Source organism: Littorina saxatilis, linkage group LG14 (assembly GCF_037325665.1).
Source record: "Littorina saxatilis isolate snail1 linkage group LG14, US_GU_Lsax_2.0, whole genome shotgun sequence".
NCBI lineage: Eukaryota > Metazoa > Mollusca > Gastropoda > Littorinimorpha > Littorinidae > Littorina > Littorina saxatilis.
Genome location: NC_090258.1, coordinates 24353118 through 24378775, shown reverse-complemented (window position 1 = coordinate 24378775; position 25658 = coordinate 24353118). Strand labels below are relative to the sequence as shown.

The window sequence follows — 25658 nt, the reverse complement described above, 5'->3', positions numbered from 1 at the left end:
AAAATTGCAACTCACCACAGCACGCAGTCAGGGTGTTCAATTTTGGTATGTGACCAAGTGGAAGGATGGTCTTATCCCATCTTAAGGCCTGGCTAGATCTGAGACAGTGAGGCGAACTGTTTTCACGACTTGGAGAGGGCCTTGACGCAAAGTGTAGATTATCAAAGCGGTTAAAAGGTTATCAGTGGTGTTATTCTTATTTAATCAAACGGTATTCTTTGCGTGTTACGTTACTTTGTATGTTCAGTATAGTTATGTTTCTGTCTAATTTTGTCAGGTCCTGGATGAGTTGGCAATGCATTGTTCATGCGTAGTAATGCAGCCGCTGAAGTCTGAGAACAAGGAAGCACTTTACAGCTCTCACGTCGCACGATGGTATCATGACAATCAGAAATTGTAATTGACTACACTAGTACTTGACCATTATACCGTATTCCTCGGCAATATGATCACGCGCTTGCGCACACACACACACACACACACGCACACACACACACACACACACACACACACACACACCCATGCATACACACACACATAGACACATACACATACACACACACACACCAACACACACATACACAAACACACAGACACACACACACAAACACACACACACACACACACACACTCACACACACACACACACACTCACACTCTCTCTCTCTCTTCCTCACTCCTTCTCTCTTTCTCGCTCTCTGACTGTTTACTTAATTTCCATGTTTGCATTTAAAAGGCTGTTGCCTGCAGAATAACTTTGCGATTGAAAAAACTAAATATTGTGTGCAGTCAGATAGGTGCATAACAGACATTCAGTCTAAAGCATAAAGTTTCGGCCATGTTTCCTGTAAAAGTAAATGACTTAAACCGGCCCCCGTCGCGCAGTGGTTAGCGCGTCGGACTGCGGGCCGGGAGATCGTGGTTCGAATCCCATAAGGGGTGGGTGGGTTTTTCGAGCTTCGGTCGGCTCCTACCCAGAGTGGAAGTGCTAAAGTTCCAATGGGAAGGCTGGGATCACACAGCCGAGTGTCATTCACTACACGAATGCGATTGACGCAGAAAGCGCAAACATAAAAGAAACTTGTCTCGCTCAGGGCTCTCATGGTGACCTTGGTTCCGGTGTTCCTGTTCCAGCCATCCCTGGATACTCTGCTGCCACCCTGGGATGCTCCGGGAGGTCGACGGAAGGACGCAGTGGCGGTCTGCTCTCTGGGGAGACGCTCACTCTGTCTGGCTCCGCGACGTAACAGTCAGTGTCGTAAGTAGAGGGCTTAGTAGGTAGCGGTGCCTGTGTCCCTTGCCAGGAACAGGACCAATACTGAACACCGTCGAAGTGACTCAGCAGCAGTGCAGTGTCATCTTCCGGGGGTAGCCTACCGCAGCGGCCTGACATCCTTCCCTGGAGTGGATGTGGAGTTGGTGAGGGTGCCCAGGTGTCTTACCAACCGAACGAAGTTCGGGGGTGGATGTTGCAGTGAGTGCTGGGACGGGGCGGCGTGGTAGCATACTGGGAGAAGGAACAAGCGTCGGGACAAGCAAAAAGAGAATGAAAAAAAAATACATAAAGAAGAGAGGAAGAAAAGAGAGAACAGAAAATAAAAGAAAAAAGAAAGAGAGATGAGAGTGAAGAGGAGAAAGAGAAAGAGAAGAAGAGGAGAGAGAAAAAAAAGAGAAGAAGAGGAGAGAGAAGAAGATATAAGTAAGGAAAAAAAGAAAGAAGAGAAGAGAAAGAGAAAAAGAGAGAGAAGAGAGTAAGAAGAAAGAAGAAATAAGAAAAGAGGAGAAAAAAAAAGAAAAAAAAGACTAAAGCCTTATTTCAAAATGTGTGAGTGTGCGCTTTTCCCATGCCTGAGTTATATTTTCTCCTTCTTCTTGTTATTACTAAACCTGGTGATGATGTGTTTTCATGGCGATGGACATGTATAATTACTATTATGTGAAGCTGTGGTTCTCGCAGTTGAATCTGAATTTAAACTATGTGTGTCTCCAATGCCTGGTTTATGTTTTGTGAACGCTTTGTTATAATTTACCCTGATGCGATGGACATGATTTTTTTGCAGTTGTGGTTCTCGCAGTTGGATCATAATAAATGGCATGTTTCGATGACACAGGCAGACGAGCACACAATGGACACACCAAGACAGGTTTTGCGATAACGTTATATTTATGTGTACAGGTAGGGGAAGGGCTCCTAATATGTACCGGCTCCTAATAATTATGGACCACCTCCTCCTCATGTTGAAGAAAATGTTCCAATCTTATGTAACATTGTAATGGACAATACAATGTTGATATTGTTATTGTTATTGTTATTTGTCCTCCTGCCTTGACAGTAGCTGGTATGGAGTTGTTTCACTCGCTGTGGAATCTCTTTCAGAGAATACATTGTCGGCAGGACTGTATGTATTGTTTTCGTGTCTCTGTCTACATTTTGTCCAATGTTACATGCATTGGTTTATGCTTTGTGTTATGTCGTGAATGCTTTTGAAGGCCGGTTGTTTGTGATTGTATTGTATTCTTATTTCCTAGTGCTATATGTGACCCTCCACCACGAAATGAGTCGCATGTCACCTTTGCATAATTTTCATATTTGTACATTTTTTCTAAAGAGTTTTGTATGCTCTATCCTATGGCAATCCGAATGGTGCAAAAGTCCCTTTTAGCTCTTGATGTCTAAATACCACATTATTTAGCTAAATAACGCGTTATTTAGCTAAACAATGCTTTATTTAGCTATATCATGCATTATTTAGCTAAATAATGCATTGTTTAAATTAAACAATGCATTATTTACAGATACAGAAAAAAGAGAGCCCAGAGCACTAAATAATGCATTGTTTAGCATAAATAAGAGATTGTGTTTGTAAATAACTCATTATTTATAAATAATTACGCGTTTTCTCTAAACAATATATTATATGTAAATAAAGTGTTATTTAAATAAATAAAATATTATTTAGATAAATAAAATATTATTTGTGTAAGTGCATGTGCTAACAAACTGAATTACAGCTGGTTACTGTCCATCAGAGCTGTACTGAACGCGCACTCATCCGCTCGTTCCATTCTTATCAGTCACTCCAACAAATTAAATGTCCACACCAGCTGTTTGCAGTTAAGTCCACGTAAAGTGAAATGTTATTGAATTAAATGAAAGCTTTTTATGATTTAACTTTTGTGAAAAATCATAGCAATTTCAAAATCAATTTTCCAAAACATATTTACAAAAAACATGAAAAAGTTTAGCATCAAATTATAGCACAGCAGGGCACTGCTGGCCGATTGTCTCCCCTGCCCTTCTGTTGGGTCAACAAAGGGGCCATAAATACAACTGTACAAAAACAAGAAAAAGTTAGCATCAAATAGCACAGCTGAGCACTGCTGACCGATTGTCTCCCTTGCCCTTCTGTTGGGTCAAGCGAAGGGATTAAATGTAGCAAATTAAACATCAACTTGCCAAAATATATTTACCAAGGAATAAGAAGAAAAAGTTTAGCGTCAGTAGCCCAGCAGAGCAGCTGACTTAATGTCTCCCCTGCTCTACTGTTGGGTGAAACAAAGGGGGCCCTTTGCGGGTCGCAAAAACGATTGAGGCAGACCTACAGAAACTGATAAAAAATAGTAGAATGAGCCCGGGGATTACTTCCCTCGACCTGACCCTAAGGATCAACCAGGTTAGTAAGTAAACCGAAAAAATAATGCCAGCTGCCACAGTCGCGGGCTACTCAACCCAAACCACTCAGGGCGAAGGGAAGTAGGCTGTGGACCGATGCGATCTGTGAACTAAAGCTAAAGCTTCGGTTCCGGACCTGTCAATGACGGTACTGCACCGAAGCTCAAACGGTGGTGTCAGCTCACCCTGGCATGGCATGCAAGAAAAACAACAACAGCGAAATGTACAGCAGGAAACTGATCGGAACATACGAATTATCTCTCTTGACTATTACGATGGACATCAACCAGCGACATGAAACAAAGCTCCAGCGCCTGATCCGAACATACAAATTATCTCTCTTGACTATTACAATGGACATCAACCAGCGACATGAAACAAAGCTCCAGCTCCACAAAGTTACAAAATGCATGCCTCCATGATTGATAAAATGGAGGAGGGGTGGGTGGTGGAAACATTTTCACCAAATACAAAAACTTGACCTTTCAGCTCGCTGGCATCTTGCGTAGTGACGCTAAGCTAAGCTGTGTGCGGGGCACTGTCCGCCGCACAGGTCAGTTCCAACGGTCCGCTACGAGCCAATCAAAGAAAGGCGCATGCAATCACACAAACTGCCCATCGCCACGCCAGCGTGGCGAGAAGCTCTTTTGTGTAAGTGCATGTGCTAACAAACTGAATTACAGCTGGTTACTGTCCATCAGAGCTGTACTGAACGCGCACTCATCCGCTCGTTCCATTCTTATCAGTCACTCCAACAAATTAAATGTCCACACCAGCTGTTTGCAGTTAAGTCCACGTAAAGTGAAATGTTATTGAATTAAATGAAAGCTTTTTATGATTTAACTTTTGTGAAAAATCATAGCAATTTCAAAATCAATTTTCCAAAACATATTTACAAAAAACATGAAAAAGTTTAGCATCAAATTATAGCACAGCAGGGCACTGCTGGCCGATTGTCTCCCCTGCCCTTCTGTTGGGTCAACAAAGGGGCCATAAACACTTCCCTTTTGCCTTAAAAAAGAAGTGTTGACCCCACAGGAGGTAGGGAATGAGATGGACTGAACTGCAAATTACCTGAGCTTGCTTTTAACTGTACACAATGCAAAAATACACAGTTCTGGACTGTCGTTATCTCCCGTGTCTCGGGGCGATCTTTTGCGTCCGCGAAGTACCAGGCCTGAGAACCCTCGAGACCTGCAACATAAGAAAACAACACCGCGGCAGAGAAAAGCTTGTGTATTGCATATCCAGTAACGTAAAGTTCAGTGTCCAATGATGGACTGCAGATCTCTTAACTGTACTTTTTTGTTTTCGCAGGCAAGCCTGAATAGCATTTGGCTAACTTGTCTAGCGGGAGTCTGATCTCCATTCGTCCACCACTGTGGGATCGTCTAAAGCTGACTTCAAATTTTTTGGGTTTGACCTAGGCTAAAGAACCCTTGTAGCCAATGTCGAAACCATCCCTAAAAACCTGAAACTAATCTGTTGGCGAGATCCGGCCTGTAGCCTTCGAGCCACTTTTGCAATGGCTCACTTTGAACCGGTTTTGGGCCCGCCCCAAATCTTCTGTTTGATTCTTAATGGTACATGTACCAGTGATGGTAGGCCCAGCGCGGCTGATGTAAACCCTCCAGACGTACCTGCTATGCGTTCGGTGACTGCAAACGTGGCTGCAGTGCAGGCTTGGGTGGCCAGGTCCTCGCCAGGTCTGCCGACTGTTGGGGTGTCTGGCTTGTTGTTGGGGCGTCAGTGTTGGCCGGCCCTGCCATTTGATTGGGCTGGGGCGTCTGGCAGGTGTCCCTGACCTGAGCCGCAACTGCCTGCTGCTTCAATTTTTCCCTCCAACGCCTGGAGGAGCTGGGCCATCCCAGGAGGTGGTGTCCCTTGTGGCTCTGTAGCCACTGTCTGTGCTGAGGTTGGACTGGAGGATCCCCTGTCCTCGTCTTTGTAGCCTTCTTATTCGCCGGCCATGTCTGCCTATTCTGGGCTGCAGGTCCAGGGCGGGTAGGCTTGTGTTTTGGCCTCTAACCGACTGAGGAGAGAGCATCTTTGATCGTAAGGACTGGCTTAAACTGCTCATACCGGAGCTTACTACAGGCTGCTGGTGCCCAGGCAACTGGAATAAAAATGGTTAAAACAACCAGGTTGTTGGTGCTCAGGCAACTGGAATTAATTGGTTAAAACCATGAGGCTGTTGGTGCTCAGGCAACTGGAATTAAAGTGGTTAACACAACCAGGCTGTTGGTGCTCAAGCAACTGGAATAAAAGTGGTTAAAACAACCAGGCTGTTGGTGCTCAGGCAACTGGAATTAAACTAGTTAACACAACCAAGCTGTTGGTGCTCAAGCAACTGGAATAAAAGTAGTTAACACCACGAGGCTGTTGGTGCTCAGGCAACTGAAATAAAAGTGGTTAAACTGAGTTTCATGCGAAAAACGTGTGGCTGTGTTTCAAGCGCACTCAAAACGGCTGTGTTTCAAGCACCTAAAAACTGTGGCTGTGTTTCAAGCGCACATAACTGGCTGTGTTTCAAGCGCCGAAAAGTTGTGGCTGTGTCTCAAGCGCACGCAAAATGGCTGTGTTTCAAGCACATCAAAATTGTGGCTGTGTTTCAAGCGCACATAAACTGGCTGTGTTTCAAGCGCAGAAACGTTGTGGCTGTGTCTCAAGCGCACGCAAAAAGGCTGTGTTTCAAGCACATAAAACTTCTGGCTGTGTTTCAAGCACATGAAAATTGTGGCTGTGTTTCTAGCGCACATACACTGGCTGTGTTTAGAGCGCAGCAAACTGGTGGCTGTGTTTCAAGCGCCCCAAAACACGATTGGAGCTGTGGCTGTTGGTGCCCAGGCAACTGGAATTAAGTGGTTAAAACAATGAGACTGTTGGTGCTCAGGCAACTGGAATTAAACTGGTTAACACACCAAGCTGTTGGTGCTCAGGCAACTGGAATTAACGAGGTTAACACAACCAAGCTGTTGGTGCTCAGGCAACTGAAATAAAAGTGGTTAAACTGAGTTTCATGCAGCAAAATGTGTGGCTGTGTTTCAAGCACACTCAACATGGCTGTGTTTCAAGTACCTACAAATTGTGGCTGTGTTTCAAGCGCACATGAACTGGCTGTGTTTCAAGCGCAGAGAAGTTGTGGCTGTGTCGCAAGCGCACGCAAAATAGCTGTGTTCCGAGCACATACAAATTGTGGCTGTGCTTCAAGCGCACACAAAACACGATTGGAGCCGTGGCTGCTGGTGCCCCGGCAACTGGAATTAATTGGTTAAAACCATGAGGCTGTTGGTGCTCAGGCAACTGGAACTAAACTGGTTAACCCAACCAAGCTGTTGGTGCTCAGGCAACTGGAATTAAAGTGGTTAACACAACCAGGCTGTTGGTGCTCAGGCAACTGAAATAAAAGTGGTTAAACTGAGTTTCATGCAGCAACATGTGTGGCTGTGTTTCAAGCGCACTCAACATGGCTGTGTTTCAAGCACCTACAAATTGTGGCTGTGTTTCAAGCGCACCTAAACTGGCTGTGTTTCAAGCGCAGAGAAGTAGTGGCTGTGTCGCAAGCGCACGCAAAATAGCTGTGTTCCGAGCACATACAAATTGTGGCTGTGTTTCAAGCGCACACAAAACCGATTGGAGCCGTGGCTGCTGGTGCCCCGGCAACTGGAATTAAGTGGTTAAAACAATGAGGCTGTTGGTGCTCAGGCAACTGTAACTAAACTGGTTAACACAACCAAGCTGTTGGTGCTCATGCAACTGGAATTAAAGTGGTTAACACCACGAGGCTGTTGGTGCTCAGGCAACTGAAATAAAAGTGGTTAAACTGAGTTTCATGCGAAAAACGTGTGGCTGTGTTTCAAGCGCACTCAAAACGGCTGTGTTTCAAGCACCTAAAAACTGTGGCTGTGTTTCAAGCGCACCTAAACTGGCTGTGTTTCAAGCGCCAAAAAGTTGTGGCTGTGTCTCAAGCGCACGCAAAATGGCTGTGTTTCAAGCACATCAAAATTGTGGCTGCGTTTCAAGCGCACATAAACTGGCTGTGTTTCAAGCGCAGAAACGTTGTGGCTGTGTCTCAAGCGCACGCAAAAAGGCTGTGTTTCAAGCACATAAAACTTCTGGCTGTGTTTCAAGCACATGAAAATTGTGGCTGTGTTTCAAGCGCACATACATTGGCTGTGTTTAGAGCGCAGCAAACTGGTGGCTGTGTTTCAAGCGCACCAAAACACGATTGGAGCTGTGGCTGTTGGTGCCCAGGCAACTGGAATTAAGTGGTTAAAACAATTAGGCTGTTGGTGCTCAGGCAACTGAAATTGAACTGGTTAACACACCAAGCTGTTGGTGCTCTAGGCAACTGGAATTAACGAGGTTAACACAACCAAGCTGTTGGTGCTCAGGCAACTGAAATAAAAGTGGTTAAACTGAGTTTCATGCAGCAAAATGTGTGTCTGTGTTTCAAGCGCACTCAACATGGCTGTGTTTCAAGCACCTACAAATTGTGGCTGTGTTTCAAGCGCACATAAACTGGCTGTGTTTCAAGCGCAGAGAAGTTGTGGCTGTGTCACAAGCGCACGCAAAATAGCTGTGTTCCGAGCACATACAAATTGTGGCTGTGTTTCAAGCGCACACAAAACACGATTGGAGCCGTGGCTGCTGGTGCCCCGGCAACTGGAATTAAGTGGTTAAAACAATGAGGCTGTTGGTGCTCAGGCAACTGGAACTAACCTGGTTAACACAACCAAGCTGTTGGTGCTCAGGCAACTGGAATTAAAGTGGTTAACACAACCAGGCTGTTGGTGCTCAGGCAACTGAAATAAAAGTGGTTAAACCGAGTTTCATGCCAAAAAAATGTGTGGCTGTGTTTCAAGCGCACTCAAAATGGCAGTGTTTCAAGCACCTACAAATTGTGGCTGTGTTTCAAACGCACCTAAACTGGCTGTGTTTCAAGCGCCGAAAAGTTGTGGCTGTGTCTCAAGCGCACGCAAAATGGCTGTGTTTCAAGCACATACAAATTGTGGCTGTGTTTCAAGCGCACCCAAAACACGATTGGAGCTGTGGCTGCTGGTGCCCCGGCAACTGGAATTAAGTGGTTAAAACAATGAGGCTGTTGGTGCTCAGGCAACTGGAACTAACCTGGTTAACACAACCAAGCTGTTGGTGCTCAGGCAACTGGAATTAAAGTGGTTAACACAACCAGGCTGTTGGTGCTCAGGCAACTGAAATAAAAGTGGTTAAACTGAGTTTCATGCCAAAAAAATGTGTGGCTGTGTTTCAAGCGCACTCAAAATGGCTGTGTTTCAAGCACCTACAAATTGTGGCTGTGTTTCAAACGCACCTAAACTGGCTGTGTTTCAAGCACCGAAAAGTTGTGGCTGTGTCTCAAGCGCACGCAAAATGGCTGTGTTTCAAGCACATACCAATTGTGGCTGTGTTTCAAGCGCACCCAAAACACGATTGGAGCTGTGGCTGCCTGTGCCCAGGCAACTGGAATTAAGTGGTTAAAACAATGAGGCTGTTGGTGCTCAGGCAACTGGAATTAAACTGGTTAACACGACCAAGCTGTTGGTGCTCCGGCAACTGGAATTAAAGTGGTTAACACAACCAGGCAGTTGGTGCTCAGGCAACTGAAATCAAAGTGGTTAAACTGAGTTTCATGCAGCAAAACGTGTGGCTGTGTTTCAAGCGCACTCAACATGGCTGTGTTTCAAGCACCTAATACTTTTTGCTGTGTTTCAAACGCACCTAAACTGGCTGTGTTTCAAGCGCAGAAAAGTTGTAGCTGTGTCTCTAGCGCACGCAAAATGGCTGTGTTTAAAGCACATAAAAATTGTGGCTGTGTTTCAAGCGCACACAAAACACGATTGGAGCTGTGGCTGCTGGTGCCCAGGCAACTGGAATTAAGGGGTTAAAACAATGAGGCTGTTGGTGCTCAGGCAACTGGAATTAAAGTGGTTAATGTGTGTTTTGAGCCATAGAAAACCCCTTGGCTGTGTTTCAAGCGCAGAAACGTGTGGCTGTGTATCCAGCGCACCCAAAAACATTTTAGAGAAAACATCATAATTATGCATTTCCCCCACATATATAAGTTTTTCAAGCGCATACAAGATAACTGGAATAAAAGTGGATAAAACAACAAGGCTGTTGGTGCTCGAGCAACTGGAATAAAAGTGTATCAAATAACCAAAGGGAAGTAATCGTTCAATGCATACGACATGTGTAATAGAGTAAGCGAGAGTTGTACGGAACCTTTTCTCCTGGCACCTGAGAGAATAACAAGCATTGAAATGAACAAGCGACTTTCGGATGGCAGCCGATGACCACTGGCTTCCGACGCCGCTAGGCGTCAACGCAACCCAAAATATCAGGTGCAGCGTGGCCCTGGCTAAAAATAGCCGCCACGCGTGTACCACCCCAGAAGTCTGAGCCTTCACCGTGTACCTATCGGAAAGTAGGTCGCTGGTACACGGCCCGTCAGTGCTTCTGCGAGAGTCTGGTCACAAACACAGCGCTGGAGACTGTCTGCCTCCAGCCAAATAGGTCACGCTGTCAGCGCGGCTCGTACACGTGTACAGCGTTTGCTGGCCGCGATCAGAGCGCCTCGTACCGATTGATACATTATGTAACTGCCCTATTCAGACAAATGTACGCCGTCGGCCGCAAACAAGCCTCTTTTCTCCTCCTGAAATTGAAACTTGTCATGGCACCAAACCGTGACGTAATGCAAGTCAGCACTGTGTTCTGCCAATTTGGCGTTAATATCTGGCCCAGGCGTGATAGCGTTGCTGTATTGTGGCCGATAAGCCCCGCGATCCTCTGTAATCGGCAGTTGGACTGAAGCCAGGCAGAATGCCACAAACCACAACTTGTTTAACTTTGTAAATCCCATGGAGGAGGCCAGCGAATGCCAGCATCGTCAAGGTAAACTCCTCAGCATCCATAGGTTCTGCAAACCTGAAATCATTTCCCCCAAGTTGTAAGATCACAACGTCAGGTGCAGTGCGAAAAATCTTTCGCAAGTAGTTGGATCCGGCGCCATCTTTTCCAACCAATTGCTGGAGGCGTAAGCCTCCCCTGCCCACAATGTTAAAGGCCGAGGGTCGGGTATAAAAGCAGAGCGGCGCGTGGCACTTCAGTCTAATGTCCAGCCCTTTTCAGGAAACGAGCTCTCACTTGAAATATTATTTTCAAAAATACTCTGTCTATACCAAACTCAAAAGCACCATTTTTGTCAAGCAAACATTTGAAGGTGTACACCACACATGCACCCCAAAAAGTGTTTATAATAACCCCTGGATAACGTACTTTCAGAAAAAAATTCACTCACCAAATTTGAATTCAAAATCAAAGGGCTGTCAGTCGTGGTGGACTGGGCGGAGCTAAAGACACGAGAAAGATAATGTCCACGCACCGCTCATTCCTTTTCGGCAATACACACCCGCCACATAACGTTTACCAGATGTTGCCTGACCCCAAAGTTCCGGTCACTCCACGCTCTTGCAGCAGCCATGGATGCTACATGACACCACTGGCTAATCTGCCTGAGAGTGAAACACTTTCAATAATCGTTCTGTAATTAATAACTCGTTTCAAAGATAGTCTGCACTTTACGAATGTTAGTTTGGTATTTATTACTTTTTTTTTAAAGTGAAACATATTCAACCAAAATAAAAGTTTTCTTCTTGGGCTGAAAAAGGAAGCTGAAGTTATTTGGTGGATGAATACGATCGTGAGTTAGGTACCAAATGTCTTGAATTTATGGCAGACTTTTCCAGAGAAAATAATTGTATACGCGTTGCTTGATGTTTCCGGTAGAACACCGCGTATCACAGTCATGCACGTTGGAACCAGGCACTCATGACTCATGAAAGACACTTTCTTCATTTTTTCACACACTAAAACACCATTCTTCAGGCGACTCTGCAGCAAATGTCGTAATCCCTGTCTGTCACAGATATCATATTCATCAACATCCAGCAATAGTGATGCTCTGCTATCCAATTAAACATTTATTAGTCACAAAGCTGTTCTCCTCCGGACACGGCGCGAGACCATGCCTTGACTGACTAAATGCAAGTTTTCCCACCAAATTTCTCCTCTTCCCGCAAATTTTGGTAACCTAGTTAGTCTCCAAACATGTGGGCTCGGGGAGCGAAATGCACGCTCACAGTGCCGTTATGTATCTGGATTTACTGGTCAACCTGAAGCCAACGGTCACATGCGTAATTAACAACCGCAAACTATATCTTTTGTTCAAAATAAGGGGGTCTAACAAGTCAGTTTCAACTTGTTAGATTCACAGGCTTTACATTTGGCTTATTATGGCAAAGACAATGGTCAATATATTTTCTTTAGAGAATGCAGTCGGTTTGTGTAACAAGGGTTCCACTGTTCCAAAAGCCGGCTAGACTGACCTACTCGTCTTGAAAACGGTACCGACCTTGATACCTTGGGAACTGTAAAACCAAGACACAGAGCTACATAGTGGCGCCAATGTCTTGGATGAAACATTCAAACATGCATGTACAGAAAGCAGTGACACATTTAACTCTGTAGATGGTCCCTCAAGTTCTTGGCATCCGATTGTTGGTGCGAGTTTCCACTCAGGTTCTGCACCAAGAGAGGGTATTTCTACTCTTCAGTCTACAACACGAAGTCAGGTTGACCGGTTGCGTTAGTGCATGGCACTGCATAACTTTCACCATGTGCTCAGTTGTATTGCACAAGTGTACAAATGCGCGCGCGCATGCGACGGCGTGTGCGTGTGTGTGTATGTGTGTGCGTGTAATCTGCATTCAGAGGATTTATTGCTAGTGTGAATAAATTATTGCAACTAATAATGCTTCCAAATAACCGTCAGAAAAAAAGGTGAATACCACACGCACACACACACACACACACACACACACACACATACACATACATACATAACGGGACTTTACAGAGGTTCACAAGAAAGGCACACACACCAAGGCGAGGTATGCAGTCTGCTGTTGGCTTGTTTAATCAAGCGGAATGCCTTGGCCACTGCATCCACCAGACTAGGTAACTTGAGACCTGTCGGTCACTGAAAATAGGCTCCGCCTATACCCATGGGTATTCTGGCCTGTTGGACCTCGGCCTTTAACGTACATTTGGCTATCAAGTTTGAAATCAGGACGCATGCGAGGATCGCATCCCGACTCAATGCATTCCCGCAACCGTCTGCAAATGGAATGACCAAAAACATATGCTTGTAACATCGTTGTAACATCGTTAAAAACCAACAAAGAAATAAAACATTTTCACCAAATACAAAAACTTGACCTTTCAGCTCGCTGGCATCTTGCGTAGTGACGCTAAGCTAAGCTGTGTGCGGGGCACTGTCCGCCGCACAGGTCAGTTCCAACGGTCCGCTACGAGCCAATCAAAGAAAGGCGCATGCAATCACACAAACTGCCCATCGCCACGCCAGCGTGGCGAGAAGCTCTTTTATCTAAATAAAATATTATTTAGATAAATAAAATATTATATGTAAATAAAATATTATTTATCTAAATAAAATATTATTTATCTAAATAAAATATTATTTAGATAAATAATTTATTATTTAGATAAATAATTTATTATTTAGATAAATAATTTATTATTTAGATAAATAATTTATTATTTACTGTTTTTGCCTTGAAATAGTATTATTACACTAAATAATGCTTTATATAGCTATATAATAGGTTTCCGCTATATAATTCATGATTTGGTAAATAATACATTATATACCGTAAATAAAATATTATATACCGTAAACAATTCATTGTTTAGCGCATCGCGAAGCCGTTTTTTCTCTTGTTGTTTTTTTCCACGTGTTTCCGTGGATCCACGAGAGCTCTGTTGATTCTCAAACTGACCAATCAGACAACTAGCATCTGTACACTAATTAAAGTCCCATTGTTGAGTGTGACGAAAACTCGTGGTGACGATTTTAAAACATGTTGGGTCACGCATGGTCCAATCTTACATGGTCCAATCTTACATGGTCCAACCTTACATGGTCCAACCTTACATGGTCCAATCTTACATGGTCCCATCTTACATGGTCCAACCTTACATGGTTCAACCTTACACGGTCCAATCTTACATGGTCCAATCTTGCATGGTCCAATCTTACATGGTGCAACCTTGCATGGTCCAACCTTGCATGGTCCAATCTTACATGGTCCAATCTTACATGGTCCAACCTTACATGGTCCAACCTTACATGGTCCAACCTTACATGGTCCAACCTTACATGGTCCAATCTTGCATGGTCCAATCTTACATGGTCCAATCTTACATGGTCCAACCTTACATGGTCCAACCTTACATGGTCCAACCTTACATGGTCCAATCTTACATGGTCCAACCTTACATGGTCCAATCTTACATGGTCCAACCTTACATGGTCCAACCTTACATGGTCCAACCTTACATGGTCCAATCTTACATGGTCCAATCTTACATGGTCCAACCTTACATGGTTCAACCTTACATGGTCCAATCTTACATGGTCCAATCTTGCATGGTCCAATCTTACATGGTCCAACCTTGCATGGTCCAACCTTACATGGTCCAATCTTACATGGTCCAACCTTACATGGTCCAACCTTACATGGTCCAACCTTACATGGTCCAACCTTACATGGTCCAATCTTACATGGTCCAATCTTGCATGGTCCAATCTTGCATGGTCCAACCTTGCATGGTCCAATCTTACATGGTCCAACCTTACATGGTCCAACCTTACATGGTCCAACCTTACATAGTCCAATCTTACATGGTCCAATCTTGCATGGTCCAATCTTACATGGTCCAACCTTGCATGGTCCAACCTTGCATGGTCCAATCTTACATGGTCCAATCTTACATGGTCCAACCTTACATGGTCCAACCTTACATGGTCCAACCTTACATGGTCCAATCTTACATGGTCCAACCTTACATGGTCCAACCTTGCATGGTCCAATCTTACATGGTCCAATCTTACATGGTCCAACCTTACATGGTCCAACCTTACATGGTCCAACCTTACATGGTCCAATCTTACATGGTCCAACCTTACATGGTCCAACCTTACATGGTCCAATCTTACATGGTCCAATCTTGCATGGTCCAATCTTGCATGGTCCAATCTTACATGGTCCAACCTTGCATGGTCCAACCTTACATGGTCCAACCTTACATGGTCCAATCTTACATGGTCCAACCTTGCATGGTCCAACCTTACATGGTCCAACCTTACATGGTCCAACCTTACATGGTCCAATCTTACATGGTCCAACCTTACATGGTCCAACCTTACATGGTCCAATCTTACATGGTCCAATCTTACATGGTCCAACCTTACATGGTTCAACCTTACATGGTCCAATCTTACATGGTCCAATCTTGCATGGTCCAATCTTACATGGTCCAACCTTGCATGGTCCAACCCTGCATGGTCCAATCTTACATGGTCCAACCTTACATGGTCCAACCTTGCATGGTCCAATCTTACATGGTCCAACCTTACATGGTCCAATCGTGCATGGTCCAACCTTACATGGTCCAATCTTACATGGTCCAACCTTACATGGTCCAATCTTACATGGTCCATATATATTATTGGACCATGTAAGATTGGACCATGCAAGGTTGGACCATGTAAGATTGGACCATGTAAGGTTGGACCATGCACGATTGGACCATGTAAGGTTGGACCATGTAAGATTGGACCATGCAAGGTTGGACCATGTAAGGTTGGACCATGTAAGATTGGACCATGCAGGGTTGGACCATGCAAGGTTGGACCATGTAAGATTGGACCATGCAAGATTGGACCATGTAAGATTGGACCATGTAAGGTTGAACCATGTAAGGTTGGACCATGTAAGATTGGACCATGTAAGATTGGACCATGTAAGGTTGGACCATGTAAGGTTGGACCATGTAAGATTGGACCATGTAAGGTTGGACCATGTAAGGTTGGACCATGTAAGGTTGGACCATGCAAGGTTGGACCATGTAAGATTGGACCATGTAAGGTTGGACCATGTAAGGTTGGACCATGCAAGGTTGGACCATGGAAGATTGGACCATGCAAGATTGGACCATGCAAGATTGGACCATGTAAGATTGGACCATGTAAGGTTGGACCATGTAAGGTTGGACCATGTAAGATTGGACCATGTAAGGTTGGACCATGTAAGGTTGGACCATGTAAGGTTGGACCATGTAAGATTGGACCATGTAAGATTGGACCATGCAAGGTTGGACCATGTAAGGTTGGACCATGTAAGATTGGACCATGTAAGGTTGGACCATGTAAGGTTGGACCATGTAAGGTTGGACCATGTAAGATTGGACCATGTAAGATTGGACCATGCAAGGTTGGACCATGCAAGGTTGGACCATGTAAGATTGGACCATGCAAGATTGGACCATGTAAGATTGGACTATGTAAGGTTGGACCATGTAAGGTTGGACCATGTAAGGTTGGACCATGTAAGATTGGACCATGCAAGGTTGGACCATGCAAGATTGGACCATGCAAGATTGGACCATGTAAGATTGGACCATGTAAGGTTGGACCATGTAAGGTTGGACCATGTAAGGTTGGACCATGTAAGGTTGGACCATGTAAGATTGGACCATGTAAGGTTGGACCATGCAAGGTTGGACCATGTAAGATTGGACCATGCAAGATTGGACCATGTAAGATTGGACCATGTAAGGTTGAACCATGTAAGGTTGGACCATGTAAGATTGGACCATGTAAGATTGGACCATGTAAGGTTGGACCATGTAAGGTTGGACCATGTAAGGTTGGACCATGTAAGATTGGACCATGTAAGATTGGACCATGTAAGGTTGGACCATGTAAGATTGGACCATGTAAGGTTGGACCATGTAAGGTTGGACCATGTAAGGTTGGACCATGTAAGATTGGACCATGTAAGATTGGACCATGCAAGATTGGACCATGTAAGGTTGGACCATGTAAGGTTGGACCATGTAAGGTTGGACCATGTAAGGTTGGACCATGTAAGATTGGACCATGTAAGATTGGACCATGCAAGGTTGGACCATGCAAGGTTGGACCATGTAAGATTGGACCATGCAAGATTGGACCATGTAAGATTGGACCGTGTAAGGTTGAACCATGTAAGGTTGGACCATGTAAGATGGGACCATGTAAGATTGGACCATGTAAGGTTGGACCATGTAAGGTTGGACCATGTAAGATTGGACCATGTAAGATTGGACCATGCGTGACCCAACATGTTTTAAAATCGTCACCACGAGTTTTCGTCACACTCAACAATGGGACTTTAATTAGTGTACAGATGCTAGTTGTCTGATTGGTCAGTTTGAGAATCAACAGAGCTCTCGTGGATCCACGGAAACACGTGGAAAAAAACAACAAGAGAAAAAACGGCTTCGCGATGCGCTAAACAATGAATTGTTTACGGTATATAATATTTTATTTACGGTATATAATGTATTATTTACCAAATCATGAATTATATAGCGGAAACCTATTATATAGCTATATAAAGCATTATTTAGTGTAATAATACTATTTCAAGGCAAAAACAGTAAATAATAAATTATTTATCTAAATAATAAATTATTTATCTAAATAATAAATTATTTATCTAAATAATAAATTATTTATCTAAATAATATTTTATTTAGATAAATAATATTTTATTTAGATAAATAATATTTTATTTACATATAATATTTTATTTATCTAAATAATATTTTATTTAGATAAATAATATTTTATTTATCTAAATAATATTTTATTTATTTAAATAACACTTTATTTACATATAATATATTGTTTAGAGAAAACGCGTAATTATTTATAAATAATGAGTTATTTACAAACACAATCTCTTATTTATGCTAAACAATGCATTATTTAGTGCTCTGGGCTCTCTTTTTTCTGTATCTGTAAATAATGCATTGTTTAATTTAAACAATGCATTATTTAGCTAAATAATGCATGATATAGCTAAATAAAGCATTGTTTAGCTAAATAACGCGTTATTTAGCTAAATAATGTGTTATTTAGACATCAAGAGCTAAAAGGGACTTTTGCACCATTCGGATTGCCATACTATCCAGTGGTGAAAACCGTTTTAGAAAAGAGCGAAAAATGTTTGAGTTATAAGCCTGTGACTAAGGTGACCCTCACATGTTACCAGACACTCCCCGGATTTATATTAAGCCTAGCGCGCGCAGAACCGCGCGAGGTGACATGCGACTCATTTCGTGGTGGAGGGTCACGGTGACACGACTTTTGAGCGCCAACATTTGAGCGCCAACATTTGAGCGCCGCACATTTTAGCGCCGCACTTTTGAGCGCCGCACATTTGAGCGCCGCGACATTTCAGCGCCGCACTTTACAGCGCCGGACATTTGAGCGCCGTAGGTGTCATTGTGTGCTGTTTTCTGAATAGTCGTTATTTGATCCGTTATTTTGCGTGTTTGTTTGTTTATGTGTGATGGTGTTTATGTTTATGGTGTAGTCTGTAACACACACACACACACACACACACACACACACACACACACACACACACACACACACACACACACGCACACACCCACACACCCACACACACACACTCACACACACACACACACACACACACGCACACACACACACACACACACACACACACACACACCAGGGAGAACAAAAATTTGCATACTTTTATTGACGACTGAACATGAACAACGGGCGCGCTGGCACATTAAAATCACCGGGATGACTAAAAGCACTTAAATGATCTAAAACATGAAGGTGAAGGCCAGACCTTCCATTGTGTCGATCAAGCCACGCTGGCCAGCATTGTATTGCACAATGATCCGTTTGGCACGCACCTGCAGGTCTCTGTACTTCCGGCGCTTGGGGGCGGGAGCCTGGCCTGCCAGAAGGCGGGTGATGTCGGCCTGCACAAGGATCTGTTCTTTCTTGAGCGCAGCGATAAACCGCCACAGGCTCGGTGAATGCGCCCCGAGGAGGCCCTGGAAGGCGTTGTGAAACCCTTCAACGCTGCTGTTGGACTTAGCATTGTCCGTCAGGGCCCTTTCGTGAAGGTTCCACATCTGCACAGCAAACATCGGTTGATGGCGTGGTCCACGACGTCGAGGACGTCCAATGTATGTGTCCTCGAAATAATCTATGATCGGTTGGGCACGTGCGTCCCAGAAAGCCGATGTGGGGTCAAACACAGTTTCGAATGCATTCTCAACGTCTGCAGGAGGAAGGTAGGCGAGAGCTGGCAGCATTCTCATCAATTTTGCAAACTCTTCCTCATCTCTGTACACAGTTGCGAGTCCATGGTCTTGGATGTGTCGCCAGACATTCTGTGCCAGATGGAAGTGACAACCCGTCAGCTGTAATCCAGGGAAAGTTTCATCGAACGCTGAAACCGCGGCTCTTTCGAAGTCGGTCATCAACGTGCTTGGCCTCAGCGTAACCAAAGCTTGGAGAAGTCTATCATATGTGGCACGTGACTTACTTGGAAGCAGGGCAAAAACAACAGGAATTGTCGATCCCATGTAAAGCACGTGAATCGAATACACCTGAGTAAAGTACCCCGGGGCCACCTTGAATGTCCCATCTGCGAACCAGTCTTTCTGCTCAAACAACCGAAGACCATCAGGTGTGGCGAAAAGAAGAATCCTGTCCGCTCCTCGACCAGAGTCGTACGCCAGGAAAGTAGTTCCGTCTGTGAGAACCTGCCACACATATAAAAAAAAATATGCTAAGTGTGTGTATGTGTGTATGTGTCTGTACTGTGTGTATATATATATATGTGTGTGTGTGTGTGTGTGTGTGTGTGTGTGTGTGTGAGAGAGAGAGAGAGAGAGAGAGAGAGAGAGAGAGAGAGAGGGGGGAGAGAGCGCGCACATGCCTGTACTGGCACACAGCTTACACACGCACACACACACACACACACAAACACACACACAAACACACACACACTCACCTTCATGTCCTCTGGGATTTGACCAAGTTCTGCAAGCGTGGCTGGTAACCTGGGCAAGTTGTTGCGTTGCCGCTGTCGTTGAATAGACCTTGTCATGGAAAACTTGCTGGGAAGACTTAGCACTGTAGCTTGAGATAATCCGTCGTGGACATCCGCCAGAATTTGACGAGTGGCATCCCGCGTTGTGTGTGCTTGGGACTTCATGCGATTTAAGGCCTTGTCAGCCTCCACTTTTGGAAGATTTGGGGCATGCTGATGGTCTCCGATCTCGTGTACTACCTCCCCATTCCTTGTATGTATCCTGGCTTTGCAGAGTTTTTGGTCGCATCTCCAAAAGAGCAATTCGGGATCATTCGAGCTCCTCTTGTCAAAGCGGAATGCATAACCGCCAACAGTCAATTTTTCTTTATTTCTTTTGCTCAGGTACGTTTCTGCCATCTTACCGCTAGTCTCAGTACAAGTGCTGTGGTTGAAACTAATACAGTGCTCTGCTCCTTAGCTGTGCGACAGCAATTCACATCGCCTATTCCGTACGTGTGAGTGACATCGATGTGTGAGTTCATTCTCACGCAGGTTACAGTGTGTGTGTGTGTTCACATCGCCTATTCCGTACGTGTGACATCCCATATAATAATAATAATAATTGTCAGTAAGTACTGGTGTCACATGACTGATGTGAACCAGTTGATTGGCTAATGGCGATGCGCTAAAACTGTTAGCGCACTCTTGGAGTGCGCTAACTTTTCCACAGAGCGTATTCTTGCGCCCTTTGCCTAAGCAAGACTGTGCTCTCATCCTCAGAATTAATTAATGACATGTAGCTTATATTCTCCACAATACCAAATGACCATAAATTCCCTGCTTCTCAATTAAAGCAGAAGTGGGTTTTTTTTCTGACAGATTGCATGTGCCTGTGCCTGTGCCAGTGCCAGTGATCTAAAAAAATAGAAGCCGCTGTGTTTCATCTAATTTTTGCCGACTTGCATAGATTCTTCTCATATGCCGTGTTAGTGGCATGTAGCTTATCATCCACATTACCAAATGATGAGTTGGTATACAATTCCCAGCGGCTAACAGAAAACACAAGTGTTATTCCGATAACGTACCAGCAAGACCAGTTTGGAAGACTGACTCGATCGACTCTGTAGCAGACAACACAGAAATACGACTACATCAGTTCAGTAAATGAATGGTTTCAGAATTATTATTTCAAAGCAAGAACAATCGTAATCGAAAACGTGTAAGGTTCAGAACGTTCTTACCATATATAAGATTTATTAGCAGCCTGCCTTATGCGTACAGACTCAGTGCAGACTGCAGTCGTTCCATTGCCCAGGTTGGCAGGTAGCCTAGCAGACGACATTAACCCCGCTCAGCAAATTAACATGTTGGGCAAATGTGAACGAAAAAACGATGGGGATATAATACGTGTAGGGTTCAGAGCATTCTTACCGTTCATATTTAGTATCAGACTCCCCGATGAGTGGAGATAGAACACGAGAAATATGCCACATTTGTTTTGAAAATGTGCGAACCGTCGAGTCCCGCTTTGAGTCAATTCAAGGGGAGTCACTCCGCATAGTCAATCCGTCGAAGCTCGACTGGAGGTTTCGAATCGCAAATAATGAAGAGCCTTTCTCCGAGTTCAAATGAGGTCTCTCTGAAAGATCATCACTGTTCAGATTAACGCTACACTGGAATTTACCAACAGAAATTAAAATGCGTGTGACGAAAGCACGACACACTTGAGACACCCCACACAAAAGTAGATCTTTACTGTGCACGACCTGACCACACAGTTATGCCTATTCAAATGCGCATTGCAAAATGTGCGTTTGGAATCTTCTTTTTTCTATGGCGGTACTGACAATATCGTTATTGAAACAATCCCAGTGCACTAAGGGATTTATAGAGCAAATCTCGAAAATAATTATTGAACTCAGCGCTATGCGCTTCGTTCAATAATGAATTTTCTCGATTTGCTCTATAAATCCCTTAGTGCACTGGGATGTCTCAATAACTTAAATAATAATAATAATAATAATAATAATAATAATAATAATAAGGTTATTTATAAGGCGCTTATCTTATCTTATGCTGCAGACTACAATAACTCTAAGCACACACTCACGTCTTTCGTGATACATATACTCGACCCGGCGCTCAAATGTGCGTCGTTGTAATGTGCGGCGCCGTAATGTGCGGCGCTGTAATGTGCGGCGCTGTAATGTTGCGGCGCTCAAATGTTCGCGCTCAAATGTTGGCGCTCAAATGTTGGCGCTCAAAAGACATGGAACCGGAGGGTCACATATTAAGACATCAGCCTTTTTTCGTTGCAACAATGCTTTCTGCCAAAAGTGAGAGAAAAAAGAGAAAAAGCCTAACGGGTTTGAGGTTTGTGTTTTTGCAACGGTTTTGACATATGCAAGTTATCCAGAGAGGTTTAATACAGCGAATTAAATTGTTTTGAGCGCTCCAGCGCCGTTGGTTTGTCAGAACAGCAGGCGGTTCCCATATTAGGAGCTGGTCCATATTAGGAGCCGGTCCATATTAGGAACCGGTCCATATTATGAGCCGGTTCATATTAGGAGCTGGTCCATATCATTGGCTTGGGTGGCCGAGTGGTAACGCACTTGCGCTCGGAATCGAGAGGTTGCGTGTTCGACCCTGGGTCAGGCCGCTATTTTCTCCCCCCTTTTCTAACCTAGGTGGTGGGTTCAAGTGCTAGTCTTTCGGATGAGACGAAAAACCGAGGTCCCTTCGTGTACACTACATTGGGGGTGCACGTTAAAGATCCCACGATTGACAAAAGGGTCTTTCCTGGCAAAATTGTATAGGCATAGATAAAAATGTCCACCAAATACCCGTGTGACTTGGAATAATAGGCCGTGAAAAGTAGGATATGCGCCAAAATGGCTGCGATCTGCTGGCCGATGTGAATGCGTGATGTATTATGTAAAAAATTCCATCTCACACGGCATCAATAAATCCCTGCGCCTTGAATATGTGCGCGATATAAATTGCATAAAAAAATAATATATAAAAAAAATCCCTGCGCTTAGAACTGTACCCACGGAATACGCGCGATATAAGCCTCATATTGATTGATATTGATTGATTGATTAGTAGCCCTTCCCCTACATGTACACATAAATAAAAAGTGCTGGCAACCCCTGGCTTGGTGTCTCCATTGTGTCCATTGTGTGCTCCTCTGCCTGCATCATCCCCCTTCCACTCAACATTCCCACGCTGCAAGCAGGAAGTTACGAACAATCATTAAATCCTGGTTTCAAGTGGATGGAAATGTGAAAGCCTGCTTGCTTGCGTTGAATATATACCACGTTTACAGACAAACGCGCACGCACACACGCACACGCACACACACACACACACACACACACACACACACACACACACACACACACACACACACACACATTTTGTATTTTTACATGCTTTTTCTGTGTATGCTTTTACCGCCGCAGACGTGAGGCAGAGACTGAGAACGGGAGAGAAGTATGAAATAAAAACACAACAGATTCGACATAGGTTAACTTGATTTATTCGCCTTAGCAGGGTCAAATGGAGCATAATAATGCATCACAGAGCCCTACGACAATACCGTCTGTCCAAACATTATTGAGAATGTTGCCTCTGAATTTAAACCAGTTTCATATGTTCCAAACGTACGGCAAATATGTCTAAATGTAAAGGTCATCAAGTGCCCAATGTGACAACCATGTTCGTGTTGTGAGTCATCTCCCCTTGGCTGTACAAGACGACAGTTATCGGTTGCAAAATAAGTGTAAACTGAACAAAACTTGTGATTTTTGACAACTTCAAATGGAGCAATTGTAACATAAATAATCACAAATATAGCTACAGACATCATTCCGCGTATTGAAACTTTGCGTTGCGCCCTGACAAAACCAGGACAACAATGGCTTTAAAAGAAAGTTTCCAAGGGGTTTTCAATAATATTATCAGCTACCCAATGCTACCCAATTACTACCCAATGCAGTGCCAAATCTGTCAGTTCAAGTTTATTTCCAAATCCGGGATATCGTTCTTCAGTAGAGGTGTCGCAAATAAGAAGCAAAATCGATAAGCGTCCCTTGCAAAATATAGACATAACATTTGATCTTTTTGGAGTAATTGCCCTAGTTTTTAAAGGTTTTATGTAATGGCAAGAACAAAATTAGATTCTCTAAAATGTGATAATGTGGAAATCGAGATACAGTTATATCATTTGATTGGGCAAGTAGAGAAATCAAGGAACGTCTCTGTTCTGTTAAATTGTACAGTTATCACACGCGAAATACTAACTCTCAATAATGATTAGACAAGCTGTGATTGCGCGTTAGGCTGCTTAGAAACGTAATTTAACTCCTGCCCCCACATACCCGGGAGTTAGTTTTCCTCCCACACTGAGACTTCAACCTCTGCCTAACTTGTATGTCCATTTAAAATTCACACCGGGACCATCCTTCGGATTATAATACGGATTGACATTAAAACGGCTACGCCCGTTACTACTCTTAAAGTCAAAGTTTGCCTTCACGCCCAGACCGCCCTTGTAAGTAGGTTTCAAAGCAAGGGAAGTACGTCCATTGTTGCTGCGCCAGTTCAGACCGTCCTTAGCTCCGACACCAAATCCTTTGCCCAGATCGAAGTTCTTGTGATATAACTTGCTAAGGGTCTTAACGGGCGATTGTCGGCGAACAACGGTCTTTTTATCGTCGTCGATGTTGTTGGTCGCCGAGATTCCTGGTGTGATGACTTCGTCTATTGGAGAAAAAACAAGTTGCGTAAGGCGAAAATACTACATTTAGTCAAGCTGTTGAAATCACAGATGCAGAATGAAACTGAACGCACTGCATTTGTTTTTACCGAGACAATACAGCTTCGTCAATCCCCGAGGCAGTTTTCCCGTGCAACACGATGTTAAATTGACGAGGCAGAATAGCGCAATAGCGTACTGCGGTAAGCAGGAAAGCGTGCTATTCTATATTCTTTGTAACTTTCTAAACTTGTTTTGAATAATAAATATTATATCTATATGTTTTTTGAATCAAGAAATGATGAAGAATAAGATGAAACCATTTTTAGATCGATTTCTGACATTTTAATCGTAGCACTAATTAACGTATTTTCGTTAATTGTGATCACATTTTAAGAGTAACCATAACATATGTATATATTGTTAGATTCAGAATTTGATGAATAATACGATGCAATCAAATTTGAATCTGTTTGCGACAATTTCATTTTAATGACAACTTCAATGAGCAAACTAATTAATTAGTTTTTAAGCCTCCACGCTGAAATGCAATACCAAAGTCCGGGCTTCGTCGAAGATTACTTGACCAAAATGTTAGCTTATTTGGTTCACTCTCTTAATCTTAGACAATATGTGATAACCGGCAAGGTGCTGACTTTCTTTTGTGCATTGTTGATGGTGAATGCATGTTAATTTATTTTTAATATACTTTCTTATGTGATAACCAATGTGCTATATTTTCTCAGGACAAAGAACAAATGTTTATTTTGAATGTTTTATGTATGTTATTATTACGGACACAAACGCTCAGCAATGTAATTTCTCTTTTAGAGATTAATAAAGTTATTGTATTGTTGTATTGTATTGTAAAATGAGGGCATGACAGTGCCGCCTCAAGTTTTACTAATTGCCGGATATGACGTCATCGAAGACATTTATCGGAAACAGATTTTTTTTTATCTGGGGATATCATACCCAGAAACTCTCATGTGAAGTGTGAAGAAGATCGGTCCAGAAGTTTTCTCTGAACTGATCTATACACACACACACACACACACACACACACACACACACACACACACACACACACACACACACACACACACATACACACACACACACACGCATACATCACGGCCCTCGTCTCGATTTCCCCTCCATGTTAAAACATTTAGTCAAAACTTGACTAAATGTAACAAGAAGAAAC

General features: G+C 43.6%; 1 protein-coding gene and 1 long non-coding RNA gene across 2 annotated transcripts in view; both read right to left on the bottom strand.

The window, feature by feature from the left end:
• Nucleotides 1-4165: 4165 nt before the first annotated feature.
• Nucleotides 4166-6084, bottom strand: LOC138947396 (uncharacterized). The gene is made up of 2 exons (XR_011449651.1): nucleotides 5314-6084; nucleotides 4166-4867 (listed from the first exon to the last, which is right to left on the bottom strand). It is a non-coding gene; the product is annotated as an uncharacterized lncRNA (long non-coding RNA).
• A 17133-nt stretch (nucleotides 6085-23217) lies between these two features.
• The window catches only part of LOC138947394 (uncharacterized), a 16420-nt gene continuing 13979 nt past the window's right edge, over nucleotides 23218-25658 (bottom strand). Inside the window, exon 8 of the mRNA XM_070318850.1 lies at nucleotides 23218-24456. Coding sequence (XP_070174951.1) covers nucleotides 24107-24456 — 350 coding nt within the window. The 3' untranslated portion in view covers nucleotides 23218-24106. The remainder of the gene's footprint in view (nucleotides 24457-25658) is intronic.